The following is a 20,079-nucleotide window of genomic DNA, read 5'->3' as shown; positions in this document are numbered from 1 at the left end:
TTTTGTTCATAAATACTATGAGTTTGGGAGGCTATATATATTGATTATTATATATTTGAATGTCTACTTAAACTATCAACTATGTACTCTCAAACACTTTGTATTCATGTTTCATTTATGTTTGCTTAAAAATTAATAAAAAGATTTAAAAAGAAAGAAATACCCTGACTCCTTAAACCTTGTCCCAACAATCAGCAGCCATAGGCTCCTCCAAGCAGCTACCTGGCACTCTGAAAATTAAAATAAATGATGCCCACAAAGCAGGAGAAGGCAATAAGGAGATAACAAAGTGTTTTCAGGTAGCCGTTTCCTCAGTTCGTAATGTGAGGTCTGGAAGACCAAGAAAACTTTCCAAGAGAACTGCTCGTAGGATTGCTAGAAAGGCAAATCAAAACCCCTGTTTGACTGCAAAAGACCTTCAGGAAGATTTAGCAGACTCTGGAGTGGAGTGGTGGTACACTGTTCTACTGTGCAGTGACACTTGCACAAATATGACCTTCATGGAAGAGTCATTAGAAGAAAACCTCTCCTGCGTCCTCAACACAAAATTCAGCATCAGAAGTTTGCACAAGAACATCTAAACAAGCCTGATGCATTTTGGAAACAAGTCCTGTAGACCGATGAAGTTAAAATAGAACTTTTTGGCCACAATGAGCAAAGGTATATTTGGAGAAAAAAGGGTGTGGAATTTCATTAAAAGAACACATCTCCAACTGTTAAGCATGGGGGTGGATCGATCATGCTTTGGGCTTGTGTTGCAGCCAGTGGCACAGGGAATGTTTCACTGGTAGAGGGAAGAATGAATTCAATTAAATACCAGCAAATTCTGGAAGAAAACATCACACCGTCTATTAAAAAGCTGAAGATGAAATGAGGATGGCCTCTACAACAGGATAATGATCCTAAACACACCTCAAAATCCACAATGGATTACCTCAAGAGGCGCAAGCTGAAGGTTTTACCATGGCCCTCACAGTCCCCCAACCTAAACATCATCAAAAGTCTGTGGATAGACCTCAAAAGAGCAGTGCATGCAAGATGGCCCAAGAATCTCACAGAACTAGAAGCCTTTTGCAAGGAAGAATGGTCAAAAATCCTCCAAGAATTGAAAGACTCTTATCTGGCTACAGAAAGCGTTTACAAGCTGTGATACTTGCCAAAGGGGGTGTTACTAAGTACTGACCATGCAAGGTGCCCAAACTTTTGCTTCAGGCCCTTTTCCTTTTTTGTTATTTTGAAACTGTAAAAAAATGGAAATAAAGAAGTAATCTTGCTTAAAATATTAAATGTGTCATCTTTAACTTTATGCCTTTTGGAAATCAGGTCATCTTTTACTTGCTTAGCTATTCACAGTAACAGAAATTTTGACCAGGGTAAGCCACTGAAAATCTCAGACCAGAGGGCAGAGTCTCAGTATAGAAGGATGTCCCTTTAGAACAGAGATGAGGAGGAATTCCCTCAGCCAGAGGGTGGTAAATCTATGGAATTTAATCCCACAGGTGGCTGTAGAGGCCAAGTCATTGGGTGTATTTACAGTGGGGGTTGATAGGTTCTTAATTATTAAGGGCATCAAAGGAAAATGGAGCCTCTGCCTTCTATTTGTTAACCAATCCACTATCCATGCCAATACACTTCCTCTGACTCCATGCATCCATATCTTATTTGTAAGTCTCTTATGCGGCACCTTATCGAATGCCTTCTGGAAATCGACATCCACCTGTTCCCCTCTATCCACTGCACTCATTATGTCCTCAAAGAACTCCAGTAAGTTTGTCAAACAGGACCTGCCCTTTCTGAATCCATGCTGTGTCCGTCTAATGAAACCACTCCTTTCTAAATGTTTCGCTATTTCTTCCTTAATGACAGCTTCAAGCATTTTCCCGACTACAGATGTTAAGCTAATTGGTCTATAGTTGCCCGTCTTTTGCCTACATCCTTTTTTAAAAAAGTGGAGTGACACTTATTGTCTTCCAATCCGCCGGGACCTGCCCAGAATCTAGAGAATTTTGGTAAATGATTACCAGTGCGTCTACTATAACCTCCGGCAATCTCCTCAGCACCCTGGGATGCATCCCATCAGGACCAGTGGACTTATCTACTTTCAAGCCCTCTAGTTTGCTCATCACTATCTCTTTAGTGACAGTGATTTTATCGAGGTCCTCACCTCCCATTTCCTCCGTAACATCCTTTGGCATATTAGACGTGTCCTCCACCATGAAGACCGACACAAAATAGTCTTCAATGCCTCAGCCAGTTCTTTATCACCCAATATCAATTTCCCCTTCTCACCTTCCAAAAGACCTACGTTGACTTTAGCCACCCTCTTCCGCTTTATACACTTATAAAAACTTCTGCTATCTGTTTTTATATTTTGTGCTAATTTATTTTCATACTCTATCTTCTCTTTTTTTATTTCTTGTTTAGTTGTTCTTTGTTGCTTTTTACACTTTTCCCAATCCTCCAGTCTCCCACTACTCTTTGTGACTTTGTACACGAGCTTTTAATTTGATACTATCTTTTATTTCCTTAGTTATCCAAGGCTGGCTCTCCCCACACTTACTGTCCTTACTTTTGACTGGAATATACTTTTGTTGAGCACTGTGAAAAACCTCTTTGAAAGTATTCCACTGTTCCTCAACTGTCCTACCAAATAGCCTGTGCTCCCAATCCACATTAGCCAACTTCTCCCTCATCCTGTTGTAGTCTCCCTTGTTCAAGCATAATACACCAGTTTTAGATCTATTTCATCCTCCATCTGTATGTGAAATTCAATCAAACTATGGGTCACTCTTTTCAAGAGGATCCCTGATTACAAGATCGTTAATTTTATCTGTCTCACTGCACAGGACTGGATCTAAGATAGCATTTTCCCTTGTAGGCCAAGCTCTCTTCTTGCTGCTGCCATAGGGCAGGAGGTGCAGGAGCATTAGGTCCCACACCACCAGATTCAGGAACAGTTATTACGCTCCTGAACCAGCGTAGCTAAGTTCACTTGCCTCACTTCACTCTGAACTGACTCCACAGCTTTTTGATATCCCAAGGTCATGGCCTGGAAGACATGCGTGCCTTCCGGAATTTCATGGCTCTGGAGACGCGCACCTGACTGAAGTATCACGAGAGAACACGGAGCATCGGGAGCAGTGGGTTAGCTGCCGGGGGTTGTGTGTCCGGGGAGCTGTGCCTCTCTGGGCGCAGAGCTCGGAAGAAGCGACGCGACAGACTTTTAACATCGTAAATCAGTGAGTTTGTTTGTTATGTCTCCCCTCTCGCTGTGAAACGGGGACACCTCATTTTCCCTTATTGGGGGGGGGGGGGGAAGGAGAGCGCGTGGGGGGGAGGAAGGAGAGCGCGCGGGGGGGAGGAAGGAGAGCGCGCGGGGGGGAGGAAGGAGAGCGCGCGGGGGGGAGGAAGGAGAGCGCGCGGGGGGGAGGAAGGAGAGCGCGCGGGGGGGGAGGAAGGAGAGTGCGTGTGGGGGAGGAAGGAGAGTGTGTGGGGGGGGGGGGAGGAAGGAGAGAGAGAGACTGTGCCACATCAAATTATTGGGTGAATGAGTAATCTTTGAGGTACTGCAAGTCTGTGTCTTTGGTGTTTGCTGCATGCTGGAGTGCTTAGTGGAGGGCGTTGATGCTTTTTAGCTGGTGGGGGTGAGTGGGTGGGGTCGTTGCTTTGCTGCTGCTAGTGCACGGGAGGGGGGAGGCTTTGGGATTCTAACATTTAACTCTCATTCATTCTTTGGGGCACTCTCCTGTTTCCGTGGATGTTTGTGAAGAAAACAAATTTCAGTATGTATATTGCATTCATTTCTCTGACATTAAATGTACCTTTTGAACTATTGACTTACCTTCAAGGACTCTACAACACATGTTCTCAGTATTACTTATTTGCATTTTTTATTTGCATAGTCGTTGTCTGTCAGTGTTATTTATAGTTTTTCTTAAAATCTGTATTTTTATGTAAATGGCCATGAGAAAAATTAATCTCAAGGTAGCATAAGGTGACATATGTACTTAGATAATAAACTTACTTTGCAATTTGCCTCTATGAATTAAATATATTTTTCAAATCCAAAAATAACAGCGTTATGGTTTTACTCACCAAGGACTGCTGGCTGGCCTGCTGCGTAGCCTGTGGAACTCCTGTGGTGACCGTGGATACCAGGCTGGACTGTGCTACTGCTGCAGTCATCATGGACGCTGTAGACGGGATGACTTTGGCCATACTGGCCACAGAAGTGGACGCTAATGTCTGCGAAGTAGCCTGGCTGAACATGGCTCCGACACCTGACACGGGAGGTATCTGGTTGACTGCAGGAACTGCGAGGCAGCAAAGAGACAACCAACGGGTGAGCAGGGAATCGGCTTTTACAAACTTGATAAAGTCTTACAGATGCTGGAAATCCAGGCAACACATTCAAACTGCTGGAGGAACTCAGCAGGCCAGGCAGTATCTATGGAAAAGTGTAAACAGTCGATGTTTTGGGCTGAGATCCTTCCTCAGGTTGAATCCCTAAAACGATTCTCTTCTCCTAAAGGCAACTAGAGTAAAATTCCACGCACACTGGCTTCAAAGACTTTTCCCATGGCCATCCATGGGCTAAGGATGAAGTGCACAAGACACGGTTGTACAGGTAATACTATCCAAGTAAAATTTTGTCACTTAACTAACCACTGTACTAACTCTTCACAAAGCCTTCAAAAGACACTTATGAAACCGAAACATCAACTGATTCTGCCACGTCGACCTTTCCCAACAAATGGCTTCAGCTTTGTGATTTCAACCCAGTTACCAGACGGTGATTAAGGAACGCTTGATGACATTTTCTTGATTCCCAACGTCCTCCCTCCACTTCTTTCAGGGTAGCAATGCCCTCAGTGAATGCAGGCTCAACAGCATCTCCAAATCACAGGGTACAGGCTCGTAATACAACCTGCCCGTTAGATCAAGTCAACATTTTTGCACTTTATATCAGATAATTGTAACAGTACCATACTCCCTTTAAACCTATTGAAGCCCTGTTCCCTAGGAACTTAACTTTACTGAGAAATTTACTACTTTACTATATTGTGCAACGTATAAAAAACAAAGGCGAAGTGCATTAGCTTTATAGGTCACATGTATATCGAAACATAGCAAACGTATCATTTTGAGTCAAATCAAATCAAATCAGCGAAGATTGTGCTGATTCCAGCGCAAGCATAACATGCCCACAATTTAACCGTACGTCGTTGGAATGTGGGAGGAAAATGGAGCACCCACGGGGTTACAGGAGTACGTACAGACTCCTTACAGACAGTGGCAGGAATTGGACCCCAATCAGTGATCGCTTGCGGGGTAAAGTGATTGCGCTAACCGTGCTGCCCCTTAACTGGAGTAACACCCAGCAGTCCAGTTCGGCACCAAATCCCGATCGGTCCAGCTAAGTGAAGTTTTCCTGTACTGCTCTTGGGCCGACAGGAGAGTGCACGGAATTACACAGCCCCGTTTACGATAGAGTCACAGAATTTTCGGCGTTTTGCTCTTACATCGATTGGTTGACGGGACCACAGCTGCTTTCGCCTGATTGGTCGCTGTTTCCAAGGCGATCTGAGCTGCAGCCTGAGCGCCAGCAAGGGAGCCTGACGCTGAAGGCCCCTGCAAGACAGGAAACAGATTCCACAGTAAACACTGATGTAGTAAAACCCAAAAACTAATTTATAAACACAGATCCAGAGTAACAAATGCAGAATGGATAAACTGAGCAGCAACTATGGAAAGGGAAAAGAGTCGACATTTTGGGCCGAGACCCTTCATCAGGACTCCACATAACTCAGTGGCCGTTTGAGGTACAAGTGTGGAAGGAACCCCGTGTGGTCTCTGCTGCTGTAGCCCATCCACTTCAAGCTTCAATGTGCTGTGCATTCAGAGACTCTCTTCTGCACACCACTGTTCTAATGCATGGTTATCTGAGTCAGCCTGAACCAGTCTGGCCATTTTCCTCTGACCTCTCTCATAACAAGACATTTTCGCCCTGAGCTGCCGCTCACTGGATTTTTTTTGTTTTTCACACCTTTCTCTGTAAACTCTACAGACTTGTGTGTGATAATCCCAGGAGATTGCAGTTTTTGAGATACTCAAACCACCCCATCTGGCACCAATAATAATTTCACAAGCAAAGCCACTTCAATCACTTTCCTTCCCCATTCTGATGTTTGGTCTGAACAAATGAACCTCTTAACAGTGATGCATAAAAGCGTGCAGACGAGCTACTGTCACGTGACTGGCTGATTAGATATTTGCATTACCAAGCAGGTGTACCTATGAATGAACTCCTTCTGTAAGACATGGATTTGCAACATCATGGTTCACAATGATTCTTAATAAACAAATTAAACATTAAAATACAAGATTGCGCAAAGCAATACGAGTTCACTACAGCAGCACATTGTCAACATGGGGATCCAGTCACAATGATTTCAATGAGGGGACAGCCCCCAGTTTTCTGGAGGTCTTTAACAGGGCCAGGTTTATTTATCACATGTACATCAAAGCACAGAGTGAAATTCTACTGCTTTGTTTTAATGGTTTAAAGGCGAGTCCTCCAGGGCACAGCCATGCTTTAGGACAGCACCTCCATTATTACACGTGGCTGCAGCATCAAAGAAGGGCCAAAACAAAATCGTAGCATCATCACCAAGCAGACCATACCACCATGTCGGAGCAAGGACTGTTAGGCTGGATAACCACTTCTTCTCCCGGGCTATGGGACTTCTGAACATTCTGTACACACTATTTACAGAATCACAGGAAACTACAGCACAGAAACAGGCCCTTTGGACCACCTGGTCCAAAACCTTTTAAACTACCTACTCCCATCAACGTGCACCCGGACCACAGCCCTCCATACCCCTACCATCCACGTACCTATCCAAACTTCGCTTCAACGTTGAAATCAAGCTCGCATGCACCCCTTGCTCTTGCGGCTCACTCCACACTCTCATGACCCTCTGAGTGAAGAAGTTTCCCCTCATGTTCCCCTTAAACTTCTCACCTTTCACCCTTAACCCATGCCCTCTGGCTGTAGTCCAGCCCAACCTCAGTGGAAAAAGCCTGCTTGCATTTACTGTGTCTGTACCCCTCAATCTTGAATTCCTCAATCAAACCTCTTTTGACAGCACCAGTAGCACTGTTATGTACTTAACTATGTTTTATATGCATTTTAAATCAATTTGTAGATCTACAGAACACTTTCATTTTAATGTTATTGTGCTATTATTTTATGTGCTGTATATGATACATGTACTGTGTTTTTCACCTTGGTCCCAGAGGAACATTGTTTCATTTAGCTACATACATGTACACGGTTGCATGACAGCAAACTTGAACTTAAATTTAAATCTGAAAGCCACACCATCATAATTTGTCGATGAATAATTTTGATCTCAAAGGACTGGGAAGAAATCCAGGGGGGAAAAGATCATACTGCACAATTCTATCATTATCTATTGTTTATGGTTCCTTAAGGTTGTTATAGCCAGGGGTGGTAATGGGGACAAGCTCCCACTGCCTATTAAATGCTCGCAGTGGTGTGTGTCTCAAATAGCCTCTGACAACCAAGTCGAGCTCCTGGCCTTTACATGTGGCTTAGCTACTAAGTTTGGTGTAACCACTTCTACTGACAGGAGAAGGGACAAAGGCAGGTTACAGGCGCCTTGAAACCAGGCACTGAGGGCAGATGGGGCTCATCAGCCGTGGTTGGCAGCTCATGTAGGAGAAGGAAAACTCTGATCTCAAACCTCCGCTGCCCTGCGGCTACACCCACTCATGGGGAAGGCTTCAGGAGTAATCTCTGAGGGAAAAATCCGGAGCTGGAGTCCCTAAGACAGTCTTACATTTAGCTCAATGCCAATGGCAACTCCTGCGACATTACTGGTACCAAACTGCCGTTCCTTTGGGTTCGCAAGTTACGTGGGGGGGGGGGGGGGAGCTTGATACATGGGCAACAGCTCGTTCTCCATATCGTCCTGCCCAGGCTTGCGTATCTAGACAGCTGGGACGCAATATCCGTAGTCAACTCTGACCGACGGAGGCCTCAGCAGCATGGAATTACAGGGGTGTATGGGGTGTCCAGTGATGGGTAGTACCTCTGGCGAAGGGGCTTGTATCCATCCTGGGGCACCTGTGGCTTCAAGTAGCTGTCTGCATGCCACAAGCTGGTATACCGGTTCAACTGGCGGGCTAAACCAAGCGACGGTAGCCAATTGGCCTCACAGGGATGTGCCCGACCTACCATGCAATGTCAGCTCCAGAGGACTGCGCAGATGAGATTAGCAGTGAGGAAGGTAGTCCTGCAACGCTTAGTGGAAAGGCAGAGGGCATCAAAACATGGAACACAGAACAGTACAGCACAGGAACAGGACCTTTGGCCCGCAATGTTATGCCGAACCAATTAAATTGTGAATTGAATGGCTAACCAAACTAATCTCTTCTGCCTACACAATGTCCATACTATTCCATTTTCCTCACATTCGTGAGTCTAGCTGAACATCTCTTCAAATTCTCTCACGTGTCTGCCTCTACCACCACCACCCCAGGCAGCGCATTCCAAGCACCCACCGGGCTGTGTAAGAAATGTACCCTTCACACCTCCTTTGAAATCACCCCCTCACCTTAAATGCATGCCCTCCGGTATTAGATATTGCAACCCTTGGAAAAAGATATTCTGTCTATGCCCCCTCAATCTTATAAACCTCCATCAGAGCTCCCCTCAGCCTCTCCACTCCAGAGAAAACAACCCAGGTTTATCCAAACTCGTTATAGGACATGCCCTCTAATCCAGACGACATCCTGGTAAACCTCTTCTGTGCCCTCTCCAAAAGCTCGACATCGCTCCTGTATGGGATAACCAGAACTGTACGCAGCCTAACTAGAGCTTTATAAAGATGCAACATAACTTCCTCACTTTTGAACTCATTGCCCTGACTAATAAATGCAAGCATATCATTTGCCTACTTATCCAACCTATCAATCTCTCAAATATTGAAATCAAATCTGCATTCACCACTTCCATTGGCAGCTCATTCTACACAGTCATCATCCTCTGATGAAAGTTCCCTCTCAGGTTCCTCTTAATATTTTACCTTTCGTCCTTAACCCATGTCCTCTCGTTCTAGTCTCACATAAACTTCAGTGGAAAAAGCATGCTTGCATTTACCCTATGACTTTGTATACCTTTATTCCCTGGAGCGTAGGAGAACGAGGGAGGATTTGATAAAGTCCTAACCTATTCACCCTTTGGCACGTGGCCAAGTGGTTAAGGTGTTCGTCTAGTTATCTGAAGGTCGCTAGTTCGAGCCTGGGCTGAGGCTGCGTGTGTATCCTTGAGCAAGACACTTAACCACACATTGCTCTGCGACGTCACCAGTGCCAAGCTGCTTGGGTCCTAATGCCCTTCCCTTGAACAACATTGGTGACGTGGAGAGGGGAGGTGCAAATCCATGGTCTATCGAGACTAACAGAGGCCTACACTACACATTCACCCTTTCACGACACCTCAGGTCCTCAGTCCTGGCAACACCCTTGTAAATTTTCTCTGCACTTTAAGTCAAAGAGCTCGTCAGCATCACAGTTCAAATTAGGTAGCAAAGGCCGATCACACCTCAGCCAGCCAACAGCAGAAGTCTGAGTGAGTTAGATGAAGAGGCAGCGACATGCATCTACCTGATATGCCTGGGAGACGGAAGGGATTGCCTGGGGCTGAGATGGTGGTTGTGACTGCGACAGTTGGGGTGCCTGCGACTGACTGGACAACAGACTTGGCTGCTGTTGTACCGACGACTGTGGCTGCGGTGGGACTGGCTTCTGTGGCACCGTGCTGGTTGCTACTGTCCCTCCACCTGAATGGGCACAAAAAATAGTCAAGGTGGACCAGTGATTAGCTGAAGAGAACGCTTCCATTCTTTACGTGCACATTACAAACTTTCAATGACTTAACGGCAGAGATGGCACAGTTGTTCCTGAGTGTAAAATGAACTGCTACATTCACTTTCCCCACAATATTGCCCCAGAAAGTCTGTCTAACTCAAGTGGCCATATATTTGCAAGTTTCAAGTTAATCACAAGAAGAATCCCACAATGAAGTAGTAAATATTTGAGGAGATTTTGATGGTATTGACTTGTACTTGATGGAGTTTAGAAGAATGAGGGGGAAATCTCATTGAAACCTATTGAATATTGAAAGATGAATGGAATGGATATGGAAAGGATGTTTCCTATAGTGGAGAAGACTAGGACCAGAGAGCACAGCCTCAGAATAGAAGTCTGTTTAGAATAGAAATGAGGAGAAATTTCTTTAGCCAGAGGGTGGTTGAAACTGTGGATTTCATTGTCACGAATAGCTGTGGAGGCCATTTCATTTGGTATATTTAAAGTGGAGTTTGCTACGTTCTTAGTGAGTAAATGTGTCAAAGGTTACAGGGAGAAGGCAGGAGAACGAGGTTGAGGGGGTTAATAAATCAACCCTGGAGTGGTGGAGATGACTCGGGTGGGCCGAGTGGCCTTATGCTCCTTTTATGGTCTAAGCAGAAAAAGGTACAAAGCTTGGTCTTCAAGTTGAAGTCTTAAACTGGTGGAAGGCTGGTTTCAATAAGAGCAACAGAGAACGACAAAAGCAGGCTAGAAGCACATCTGACAAGTGGGAGTTCTTTTAAAACAGTTCGTAAAAGTTCAGTAGGGTGAAAGGAACGGTTTGCAAGGATTAAGAAAACTTGGATAACAAAAGTTATTGAAGATTTGATCGGGGAAAAAAGGAAGCATATTATAGGTATCGCTGACTACAATCAAGTGAGTCATATGAGGAATAAATAAGATTAAGGAGAATCTCTAATTATTCAAAACATTAGGAGTGATAGGGAAAGAATGGGACCAAAGGGGTATTCTACATGTAGGGCCAGCCATCCTAGATGAATATTTGCATGGTATTTGCCATGAAGAATGGAGTATATTCTGCCTGGAGGTTGGTGGTCTGATAATCTATTCTGGGACCCCTGCTCTTTGTGATTTTAATAAATGACTTGGATGAGGAAGTGGAAGGTTGGGTTACTAAGTTTGCAGGCGACATGAAGGTTGGTGGTGGTGTGGATAGTGTAGGAGGTTATTAGAAGTTACAACAGGACATTGACAAGGTGCAGAGCTGGGCTAAGAAGTGGCAGATGGAGTTCAACACAGTAAAATGTGAAGTGAAGGTCAAACTTCAAGACAGAATACAGGGTTAATGGCAAGATTCAGAGCAGTGTGGAGGAACAAAGGGATCCTGGAGTTCCAATCCATGGATCCCTCAAAGTTGTAGACGACCAGGTTCTGTCAGTAACCTGACTGTGTGTGTCTTCTTTTGTTTTAAATAAATCGGGAGGGCAGCTCTACAACTCACACCCCCAATCTCTCCTCATTGATTGGAACACCCAACTCCAAATAGCTTTTGTGGACAGCATTACCCCAGACGTTCACATACCTTTTCCAACAAACACATGCAATACTGAATCATTTTTCCTTAACAAATGGACAAGTATAATGTTTTTTGTGTTATTTATTTAATTGGGTTCTCTTCATCTAGTTTTGGGACCTGCATGAAAATCTGATCACATTTTGGGTCATATTTATGCAGAAACAGAGAAAATTCCACAAGGTTCACAAACTTTCTAGCACCACTGAAGATCAAGTGGACAGCCAGAGCAGCCATAATTTTAAGGTGACTGGAGGAAAGCATAGGGGAGATGTCGGAGGTAAATTTATTTCCTACCTAGAGCGGTGGGTGCATGGAATGTGCTACAGGGGTGGAGGCAGAGGCAGATACATTTGGGGCATTTAAGAAACCCTTAAGCAGATGAATGATACAAAAATAGAGGGCTATGTAGGAGGGAAGGGTCACACTGATCTTAGAGCAGTAAATGGTTGGCACAACTTCGTGGCTGAAGTGCCCATATTGTGTAGTGATGCCCTCTTACAGCTCAGAATGACGGAGCTCACAGTTCAGTTCTGTAAGGAGTTTGTACGTTCTCCAGTGACAGTGTGAGTTTCCTCCAGGCCGTTCTGGTTTCATCCCAGAGTCCAAATACCGATTAGTGGGTTAATTGGTCATTGTAAACCATCCTGTGATTAGGCTCGTTTTAAACAGGCGGGTTGCTGGTCAGTAGGACTCGTTGGGCTGGAGGGGCCTGAATATCCCTAAATAACAACAACAGTTCGGCATGGACTAGAGAGGCAAAGGACCTATCTCTATAACTCAAAGGCATTTTAAAGGGGTGTTTGAAGAAGTACCATTATCATTTCTCTGCAGCAGCCTCTGCTGAGAAATACGCACGCAAATGAAGTGCCTAATGGAGTCAGCGTGTGGCACCGGCTGCCATTCTCTGCGACGGAATAACCTGCCAATGATCGCTATTGTGAGAGACAATGGAAAGTAATATATTAGATGGAGAAAGGAAAAAAGTAAAGCCCCGAGTCCTTTTTAATTGTGATAGTGCGATCAACTGAATTGAGTATGATGTTCTTCTGAGGGGATGCCCAATGGTGGCTATAGAGGGCACCTGGATCTGGGATCCACTTGTTACCTTTGAAATGTTTCCTTTGCCCACCAGGGGCTATTCGCCCAGCAAGTTATTGATGACATTGAATATACACCATTCCGAGATGTTTTCTCAGAAACATCTTAATTGTTGTATTGCTGATGCCCGGAGGTCCACAGCTTACGGTGTAACAGGTGGCCAGTGGAAGTGGTGGTCCTTACCTGGAAGTACTATCCCCCGAATCATGATCATATGGCGAGGATCCTGGCTGTAGTCCTTCAGCTGAGTCTCTATGACACCACCCAAGGCCGCCTTTTCAAAAAGCACTCTCAAGGCAGGCAGCTTACGAGGCGAGACCACGGAGAAATGGATCCCTCTCTGCACAATGCAACGTGTTATGTCGGTGGGAGGAACCGGGAGAGAGAACGCAGATATAACCACACACACACGTCACAAATTCTACTGCACCACTTCCTCCAGTATGAGCGAGACGATAGGTAGAAGTGAACGCAGTCATCACAACCTATGGACTCACTTTATGACTCATGTTCTCGGTGCTGTTTATTTGTTTTTGTATTTGCTCAATTTGTCTCCTTTTGCACATTTGTTGCTCGTCAGTCTTGGCTTGTGTGTAGTTTTACATTTCTTTGATTTATTGTGTATGCCTGCAAGAAAATGAACCCCAGGGTAGCATATGGTGATATACGCACTCAGTGGACACTTTATTAGGTACACCTGTAAACAAGACCACAAGACAAAGGAGCAGTAGGCCATTCGGCCCATCGAGTCTGCTCCGCCACTCCACCGTGAGCTAAACTATTCTCCCATCTAGTTCCAATTTCCGGCTTCTTCCCCATATCCCTTGATACCCTGACTAATTAGATACCTATCAATCTCCTCCTTAAACACCCTCAGTGACTGGGCCTTCACAGCTGTATGTGGCAACTAATTCCATAAATCCACGACCCTCTGGCTAAAAAATTTTCTCCTCATCTCTGTTTTAAATGGGTACCCTCTAATTCTAAGACTGTGACCTCTTGTCCTGGACTCACCCACCAAAGGAAACAGCCTTTCCACATCTATTCTGTCCAACCTTTCCAACATTCGAAATGTTTCAATGAGATCCCTTCTCATTCTTCTATACTCTAATGAATACAGTTCAAGAGCCGACAAACGCTCCTCATACGTTAGTCCCTGCATTCCAGGAATCATCCTCGTGAATCTTCTCTGAACTTTCTCCAACATCAGCATATCCTTTCTAAGATAGGGGGCCCAAAACCTGCTTGTTAATACAAATATTTAGTCAACCAATCAAGTGGTGGCAACTCAATACATGAAAGCATGCATGCCTGGTCAAAAGGTTCAGTTATTGGCAGACTAAACATCAGATGGGGAAGAAATGTTGTCCCCACTAGCAGCTGAGTCCCTGGACCCTGAGTTCTAGAGTCCCTTCACTCAAATCTTTCCACCCTGTTGATTATTTCCTGCTATAAGATGTGAACCATGCTTTGGTCATCCGCCTCAATGAGTTTTTATCTATCCTTGATTTACGCTTTTGTTTTGCTTGATAACCATAAAACATAGGTGTAGAGTTAGGCCATTCAGCCCATTGAGTCCGCTCCGCGATTCGATCAGGGCTGCTTTATTAACCCTCTCAATCCCATTCTCCTGCCTTCTCCCATAATGGGAGAGGACATCTCCCTAATATTTGAACAGTCTAAAACACATAATTTGACTATTCAATAAAATTACAATTGGTGTGTGCCTCACTACCAACATCCTGGGGGGGGGGGGGGGGGGGGGGGGGGGTGTCTCCACTGACCAAATACCTAACTGGATTAGCAACATAAACAGTTATTCCAGGGAAATTTTGGGCTGAGATCCTTCACCAGCACTAAAAAGGAAGTCGACAGAAGCAGAATAAAAAGCTAGGAAGACAGGGAGGAATAAAAGGTAGCAGGTGATGGGTGAGACCTGGTGAGGGGGAAGACGGGGGGGGGAGACTGAAGTAAGATGCTGGGAAGTGATAGGCAGAAAAGGTAAAGGGTTGAAGGAGGATTCTGACAGGGGAAGAGAGTGGACCATAGATGAAAGGGAAGGAGGAGGGCACCAGAGTGAGGTGATGGGCAGGTGCAGAGAAGAGGAGGGGTGAGAAGGGAGCCAGAATGGGGGGGCGGGTGAAGAGAAATTACCAGATTCTTGACAAATTGATGTTCATGCCATCAAGTTGGAGGCTACCAAGCCAGAATTTAAGATGTTGCTCCTCCAACCTGAGTAACCTGATCAGCAGACATCCCCCACTTCCGACCTTGTGTGAAGAAAGGCCTCCCGTGAAGTATCTGAAGTTGGCCGGACAGAGGAGTGTTAAGTAACAATGTTACACTGGAAGGAATGAGGATTGAACTCAATCCTGCCTTTATTTGACAGACTTGGCATGTTTCCACATGGATTCCTTCAGAAAACTGGCAATGGGAGCCCTGACCCTCTTCCTCTTTTTAATCTCAGAGTGCTGAGAGCCAATGCACTGCTTTGGTAGAGACAAATTAATTCATTTTTGTTCCTTCCCTTAGCTTTGTTTAACATTTTCCTCCCTTATCTTTAAGACACTATATTTAGAAAATGATACTCGTCCAAACTCTCGCCTGCAAAATATTTTAAGACCATAAGACATAGGAGCAGAATTAGCCCATTTAGCCCATCAGGTCTGCTCTGCCATTCCATCATGGCAATCATGGTATTACCCCCTCTCAACCTCAACCCCAATTGCCTACCTCCCCATAATCTTTGACGCCCTTATTCAATTAAGAACCCGTCAACCTTTCCTTTAAATGTACCCGATGACTTGACTCCACAGCCATCTATGGCAAGGAATTCTGCAGATGCACCTTCTGGCTATAAAAATTCCTCCTAATCTCTGTTCTGAAGGAACCGTCTTCTATTATGAGGCTATTCCCTCTAGTTCCAGACTTTCCCATGATAAGAAACGTCGTCTCCACATTCACGCTATCTAGGCCTTTCAATATACACCCCTCTCCCATTCATCTAAACTCCAGTGAGTACCAGGCCCAGAGCCATCAACCCCCTCCTCATACATGAACCCTTTGGTCCCTGGATCTATTCTCTATAAACCTCCTCTGGATCCACCCTTCCTTAGATAAGTGGCCCAAAACCGCTCACCGTCTTCTAAGAGAGCTCAAAAAGCATTGTTGAGGATTCCTACCACTACCATCAGGGAGGAGGTACAGGAGCCCCACGACTGGAGACTGCCAGACCGAGTAACAGCTTCTCCCCTCAGGCTCCGAGACTAATGAATACCCTGCCACCACCGAGGTCGTGTCTCCAGGACAGCGAGGATGTTTACTGTTTACCTGTGCTGCGTACTTCACATGCATTTTGAATTAAATTTCATTAGCTTATCTGTGGTAATATTTTGTTTCATGTGCTGTGTGTGACATATGTATTGTGGGTGTATTGCAGTCCTGAGGAATGCTGGTTCATTTGGTTGTATAGTTAGATGACAATAAACTTGAACTTTTAGGTCAAAGCTCACAGTGCAGAAGCTGGGGTTGGATCTGTCCAGGAATGCCTCACTAAAGCAACATTAGCATCAAAACATGGTTCCAAGTCCTCAACCGGGGTATGAGCCACGAATAACAGGGACATTATGTAGTAAACACGACATCAGCACAGCCATGAAAAGGTCACCTTCCCAATTTAGATCACACGCTGCACCCTCTGCAGTGTCCATGATCAGCCGCTCACTACGCACAGTGGGAATACTCACATCGCCGATCATCTGAACCAGATTGTCTGTTGTGAAGCCTGAATACGTGGTGCTCTCCACGGCTGGCAGGAGGTATGGAGGAGAGTTGCAGATCAGAACACAAATTTTGCGGGTCTGCCCTCTGAAACCAGAAGAGGCAATTTTAAAATCAATGCCCTTTAAATCGTTGCAGAGTGGATCAGCAATAGGCGGGTCACACCGTAGTGCTCCAGTGAGCCAGGCTCAGTTCCGACCACTTTCTATAAGGAGTTTATACTTTCTCCCCATGACTGTGTGGGTGCTCAGGCTTCCTCCCTCATCCTGAAACTGCACGGGTCACTGGTCACATGGGTGTAACTGGGAGGAGTAGTCTCTGGAGACTTGCAAAGTTATATAACATGTAACAATCACAGCACGGGAAACAGGCCATCTCGGCCCTTCTAGTCTGTGCCGAACGCTTACTCTCCACCTAGTCCCACTGACCTGCACTCAGCCCATAACCCTCCATTCCTCTCCTGTCCATATGCCTATCCAATTTTTTTTTTTTAAATGACAAAATCAAACCTGCCTCTACCACTTCTACTGGAAGCTCATTCCACACAGCTACCACTCTCTGAGTAAAGAAGTTCCCCCTCGGTTACCCCTAAACTTTTACCCCTAACTCTCAACTCGTGTCCTCTTGTTTGAATCTCCCCTGCTCTCAATGGAAAAAGGCCTATCCACGTCAACTCTATCTAACCCCCTCATAATTTTAAATACTTCTATCAAGTCCCCCCTCAATCTATCCTTCTACACTCCAAAGAATAAAGACCTAACTTGTTCAACCTTTCTCTGTAACCTTAGGTGCTGAAACCCAGGTAACATTCTAGTAAATCTCCTCTGTACTCTCTCTCTAATTTGTAGACATCTTTCCTATAATAATCACAACTGTTATAACTGACAGGTGTTAAAAAAAAAATCACAAAATCAGGTATGCATTCTGATTGTGAATGCAGTCCTATTGGTAGGAGCTTGCGGTATGCAAATGGCTGCCACATGCCCTATATTACAATAACATCTAAGCTTTAAGGAATGGGTAGCAGTTTATGATTTAATACTAAAGAGAGGTCAGCTTTATTTATCACAACGTATACCGAAGCACACAGTGGAAACGCATCAATTGCTCCAATGACCACCACAGTCCAAGATGTGCTGGGGGCAGCCCGCAAGTTGTTGCCATGCTTTCAGTGACAGCTCCTCACTTACCCTAACCTTTCCGTCATTGGAGGAAACCAGAGCACCCAGAGGGAAAACGTGCGGTCACGGGGGAAGAACGTGCGAACTCCACACAGGCAGTGCCGGGAATTGAACCTCGATTTAACAGCCGGCGCTGTAAAGCATTACGCTCACCACTGCGCTGCCATGCTGCCCCAATCGTTTTACTCCACAAGTATTGATCCTTTTGGCAGGGGAATCCAGACAGAAACCCGCCACCTTGCTACGTGCACAAAAGCGAAAGAATCTAATCTTCTAGCTGCCGGCTGGTGGCGCAGTGACATCAGCGCCGGACTCCGGACTGAAGGTTCCCGAGTTCGAACCAGTCGGGCCGCTCCCGGGCACGCTTTCCATCCGCGCCGGGTTGAGTGTTGAGCTCGCAACTCGGCCTCGTTAGAACAAAAACTGTGCTGTGAGAAGGATGTGGAGGACCGTTCACAGAATCTTTCCTCCAAGACAACCACTTGAAAAGAAAAGTGGTCGCCGAGGCTCTGGCAGAGTATGGCACACAAAGCAAAATAATCTTCCAGCTGCAAACAAAACTAATGAAACTGAAACAAAGGTTTCTTACATTTGTTCTCGCATTTTTCTTGAAGTCGTCAAACAGCTGCAGTGCTGTACTGAGTCCTTCTGCAATAAGGCTGCAGCTCTCCCCTCCACCGCCCATGAATCTGTGATCAAAGCAGATGTTAGTAAGCCTTGAACAAATAACATGGGCACAATTTGCAAGAACAGGAGATTTCCTCAATCAAAGTCAAGGAGCAGTTTAACTTGTGGGGACCTACTATACACAGACTGGCCGTGGGAAGTTGCTACTGCACAACTGCGGCTATGCTATAAAAATTTCAACAGTCGATTCCAACTGTTTGTACCTCTGCCTGGTATGAAGAGGCGACTGCACAGGGTTGGAAAAAGCTGTTGTAAACTCAGCCAGCTTCACCTGGGCACCAGTCTGCCCAGCATCTCGGACAACTTCAAAAGGCAATGCCTCAATTAGGCATACCCATCATGCCCACCACCTCACGACTTTTTTTCTGTTTCTACACTACTTATTTTAACTTAACTATTTAACATATATACATCACTGTAATTTTTTTCGCCGCAAAGTCAACAAATTTCACAACGTCTGCTGGTGATATTAAACCTGATTCTGAAGGCCCTTCACCTTCTGGGACATGCCCTCTTTTTATTGCTGCCATTAGAATGAAATGAAATGAAATCTTTATTGTCATTGCATAGTACAATTTGTCATGCAGCAAAAATGAGTTTGCAACTCTCGTACTCAATGCTATAAAACAACAAATAAAATAAATAATAAATAAAATCGAGTAACCAGCCAGTCCAATCCATGTCCAGCAGTACAAAAGCGCAACTCAGATGCATGACAGCCATAAAACCAGTATTAAAAGTAGCAATATAATAAATTTATGGATGATGCCTGATCAATTGGTTAGGGAGGAGGTACAGGAGGCTGAAGACCCACACTTAAGTGTTTTAGGAACAGCTTCTCCCCCTTTGCCATCAAATTTTTGAACAGTCCTTGAATACTGCCTCATTATTTTGGTACTACTTTTTAAATATATAGTATGCACCACTTTTTGTGGGCTTTCCCGCTCCTGGGCATAGCCGTTTCCATACCAGGTTGTGATGCAGTCAGGACACTCTCCACTGTTAAAGGCTAACCATGGGATTATGTAAAGAAAAAGACCCTTTCTTCATGCAACAGAACTGCTTCGTTCATTCAACGCCGTTTGAGAGAATACATGTACAAAATAGATGCTGCATTCTCCAACATCAAATGTAACTGAATGCGCCCGAGTGTGCAAAAAAAATGAAAGAGCCTTACAGCAGTAACAAAGCCAACTGTACTCTCATTCCTCTTTGAAAGCTTCCTTTTCATGCACTGAACCAGTTCCTTTAGTTGCAAACAAGCTTGCCTTCACTGCCAGCTGACCCTGAAGTTTAAATCTCCCCTTCGACGGGAGTTCAGTGATACTCTTACTCACTGCTCCCCTGTGATCTCTGTGTCCTTTCGACTCTCGAACATGCGTTCACCCAGACCCGCTACTACAGCCACGCATTCTTCCTGGGAATGTCTTTGTCGCCATCTTGTGCCACCTGGCTTCTCCTTACCTGCCCATCGCCTCCGTCTGGTGCTTCTCCTTCCCTTTCTTCTATGGTCTTCTCCCTCTCCCATCAGATTCCCTCTCCTCCAGCCCTTTACTTCAACCCTCCCCTGGTTTCACCTATCACCTCGCATTTCTTCCTACCCTCCCCCACCTTCTTACTCTGACTTTGCCCTTTCCAGTCCTGATGAAGGCTCTTGGCCCGAAACATCGACGGTTTACTCTTTTCCATAGATGTTGCCTGACCTGCTGAGTTCCTTGGGGAGAGAGAGGGGGAGAGGGGGAGAGGGGGAGAGGGGGAGAGGGGGAGGGGGAGGGGGAGGGGGAGGGGGAGGGGGAGGGGGAGGGGGAGGGGGAGGGGGAGGGGGAGGGGGAGGGGGAGGGGGAGGGGGAGGGG

The 20,079-nt window shown here is 45.4% G+C and overlaps 1 protein-coding gene across 1 annotated transcript in view; it reads right to left on the bottom strand.

Moving 5' to 3' along the window:
- Positions 1-20,079, bottom strand: part of med25 (mediator complex subunit 25) — an 82,566-nt gene that overhangs the window by 45,739 nt on the left and 16,748 nt on the right. Inside the window, 7 exon segments of the mRNA XM_073034030.1 lie at positions 4,096-4,313; positions 5,523-5,631; positions 9,697-9,872; positions 12,761-12,917; positions 16,324-16,444; positions 18,128-18,144; positions 18,146-18,227. Of these exon segments, the coding sequence (XP_072890131.1) occupies positions 4,096-4,313; positions 5,523-5,631; positions 9,697-9,872; positions 12,761-12,917; positions 16,324-16,444; positions 18,128-18,144; positions 18,146-18,227 (880 nt within the window).

The sequence above is a fragment of the Hemitrygon akajei genome, chromosome 31, assembly GCF_048418815.1.
Source record: "Hemitrygon akajei chromosome 31, sHemAka1.3, whole genome shotgun sequence".
NCBI lineage: Eukaryota > Metazoa > Chordata > Chondrichthyes > Myliobatiformes > Dasyatidae > Hemitrygon > Hemitrygon akajei.
Note: the sequence above shows the minus strand (reverse complement) of the source record. Positions and strands in the feature narration are given on the sequence as shown.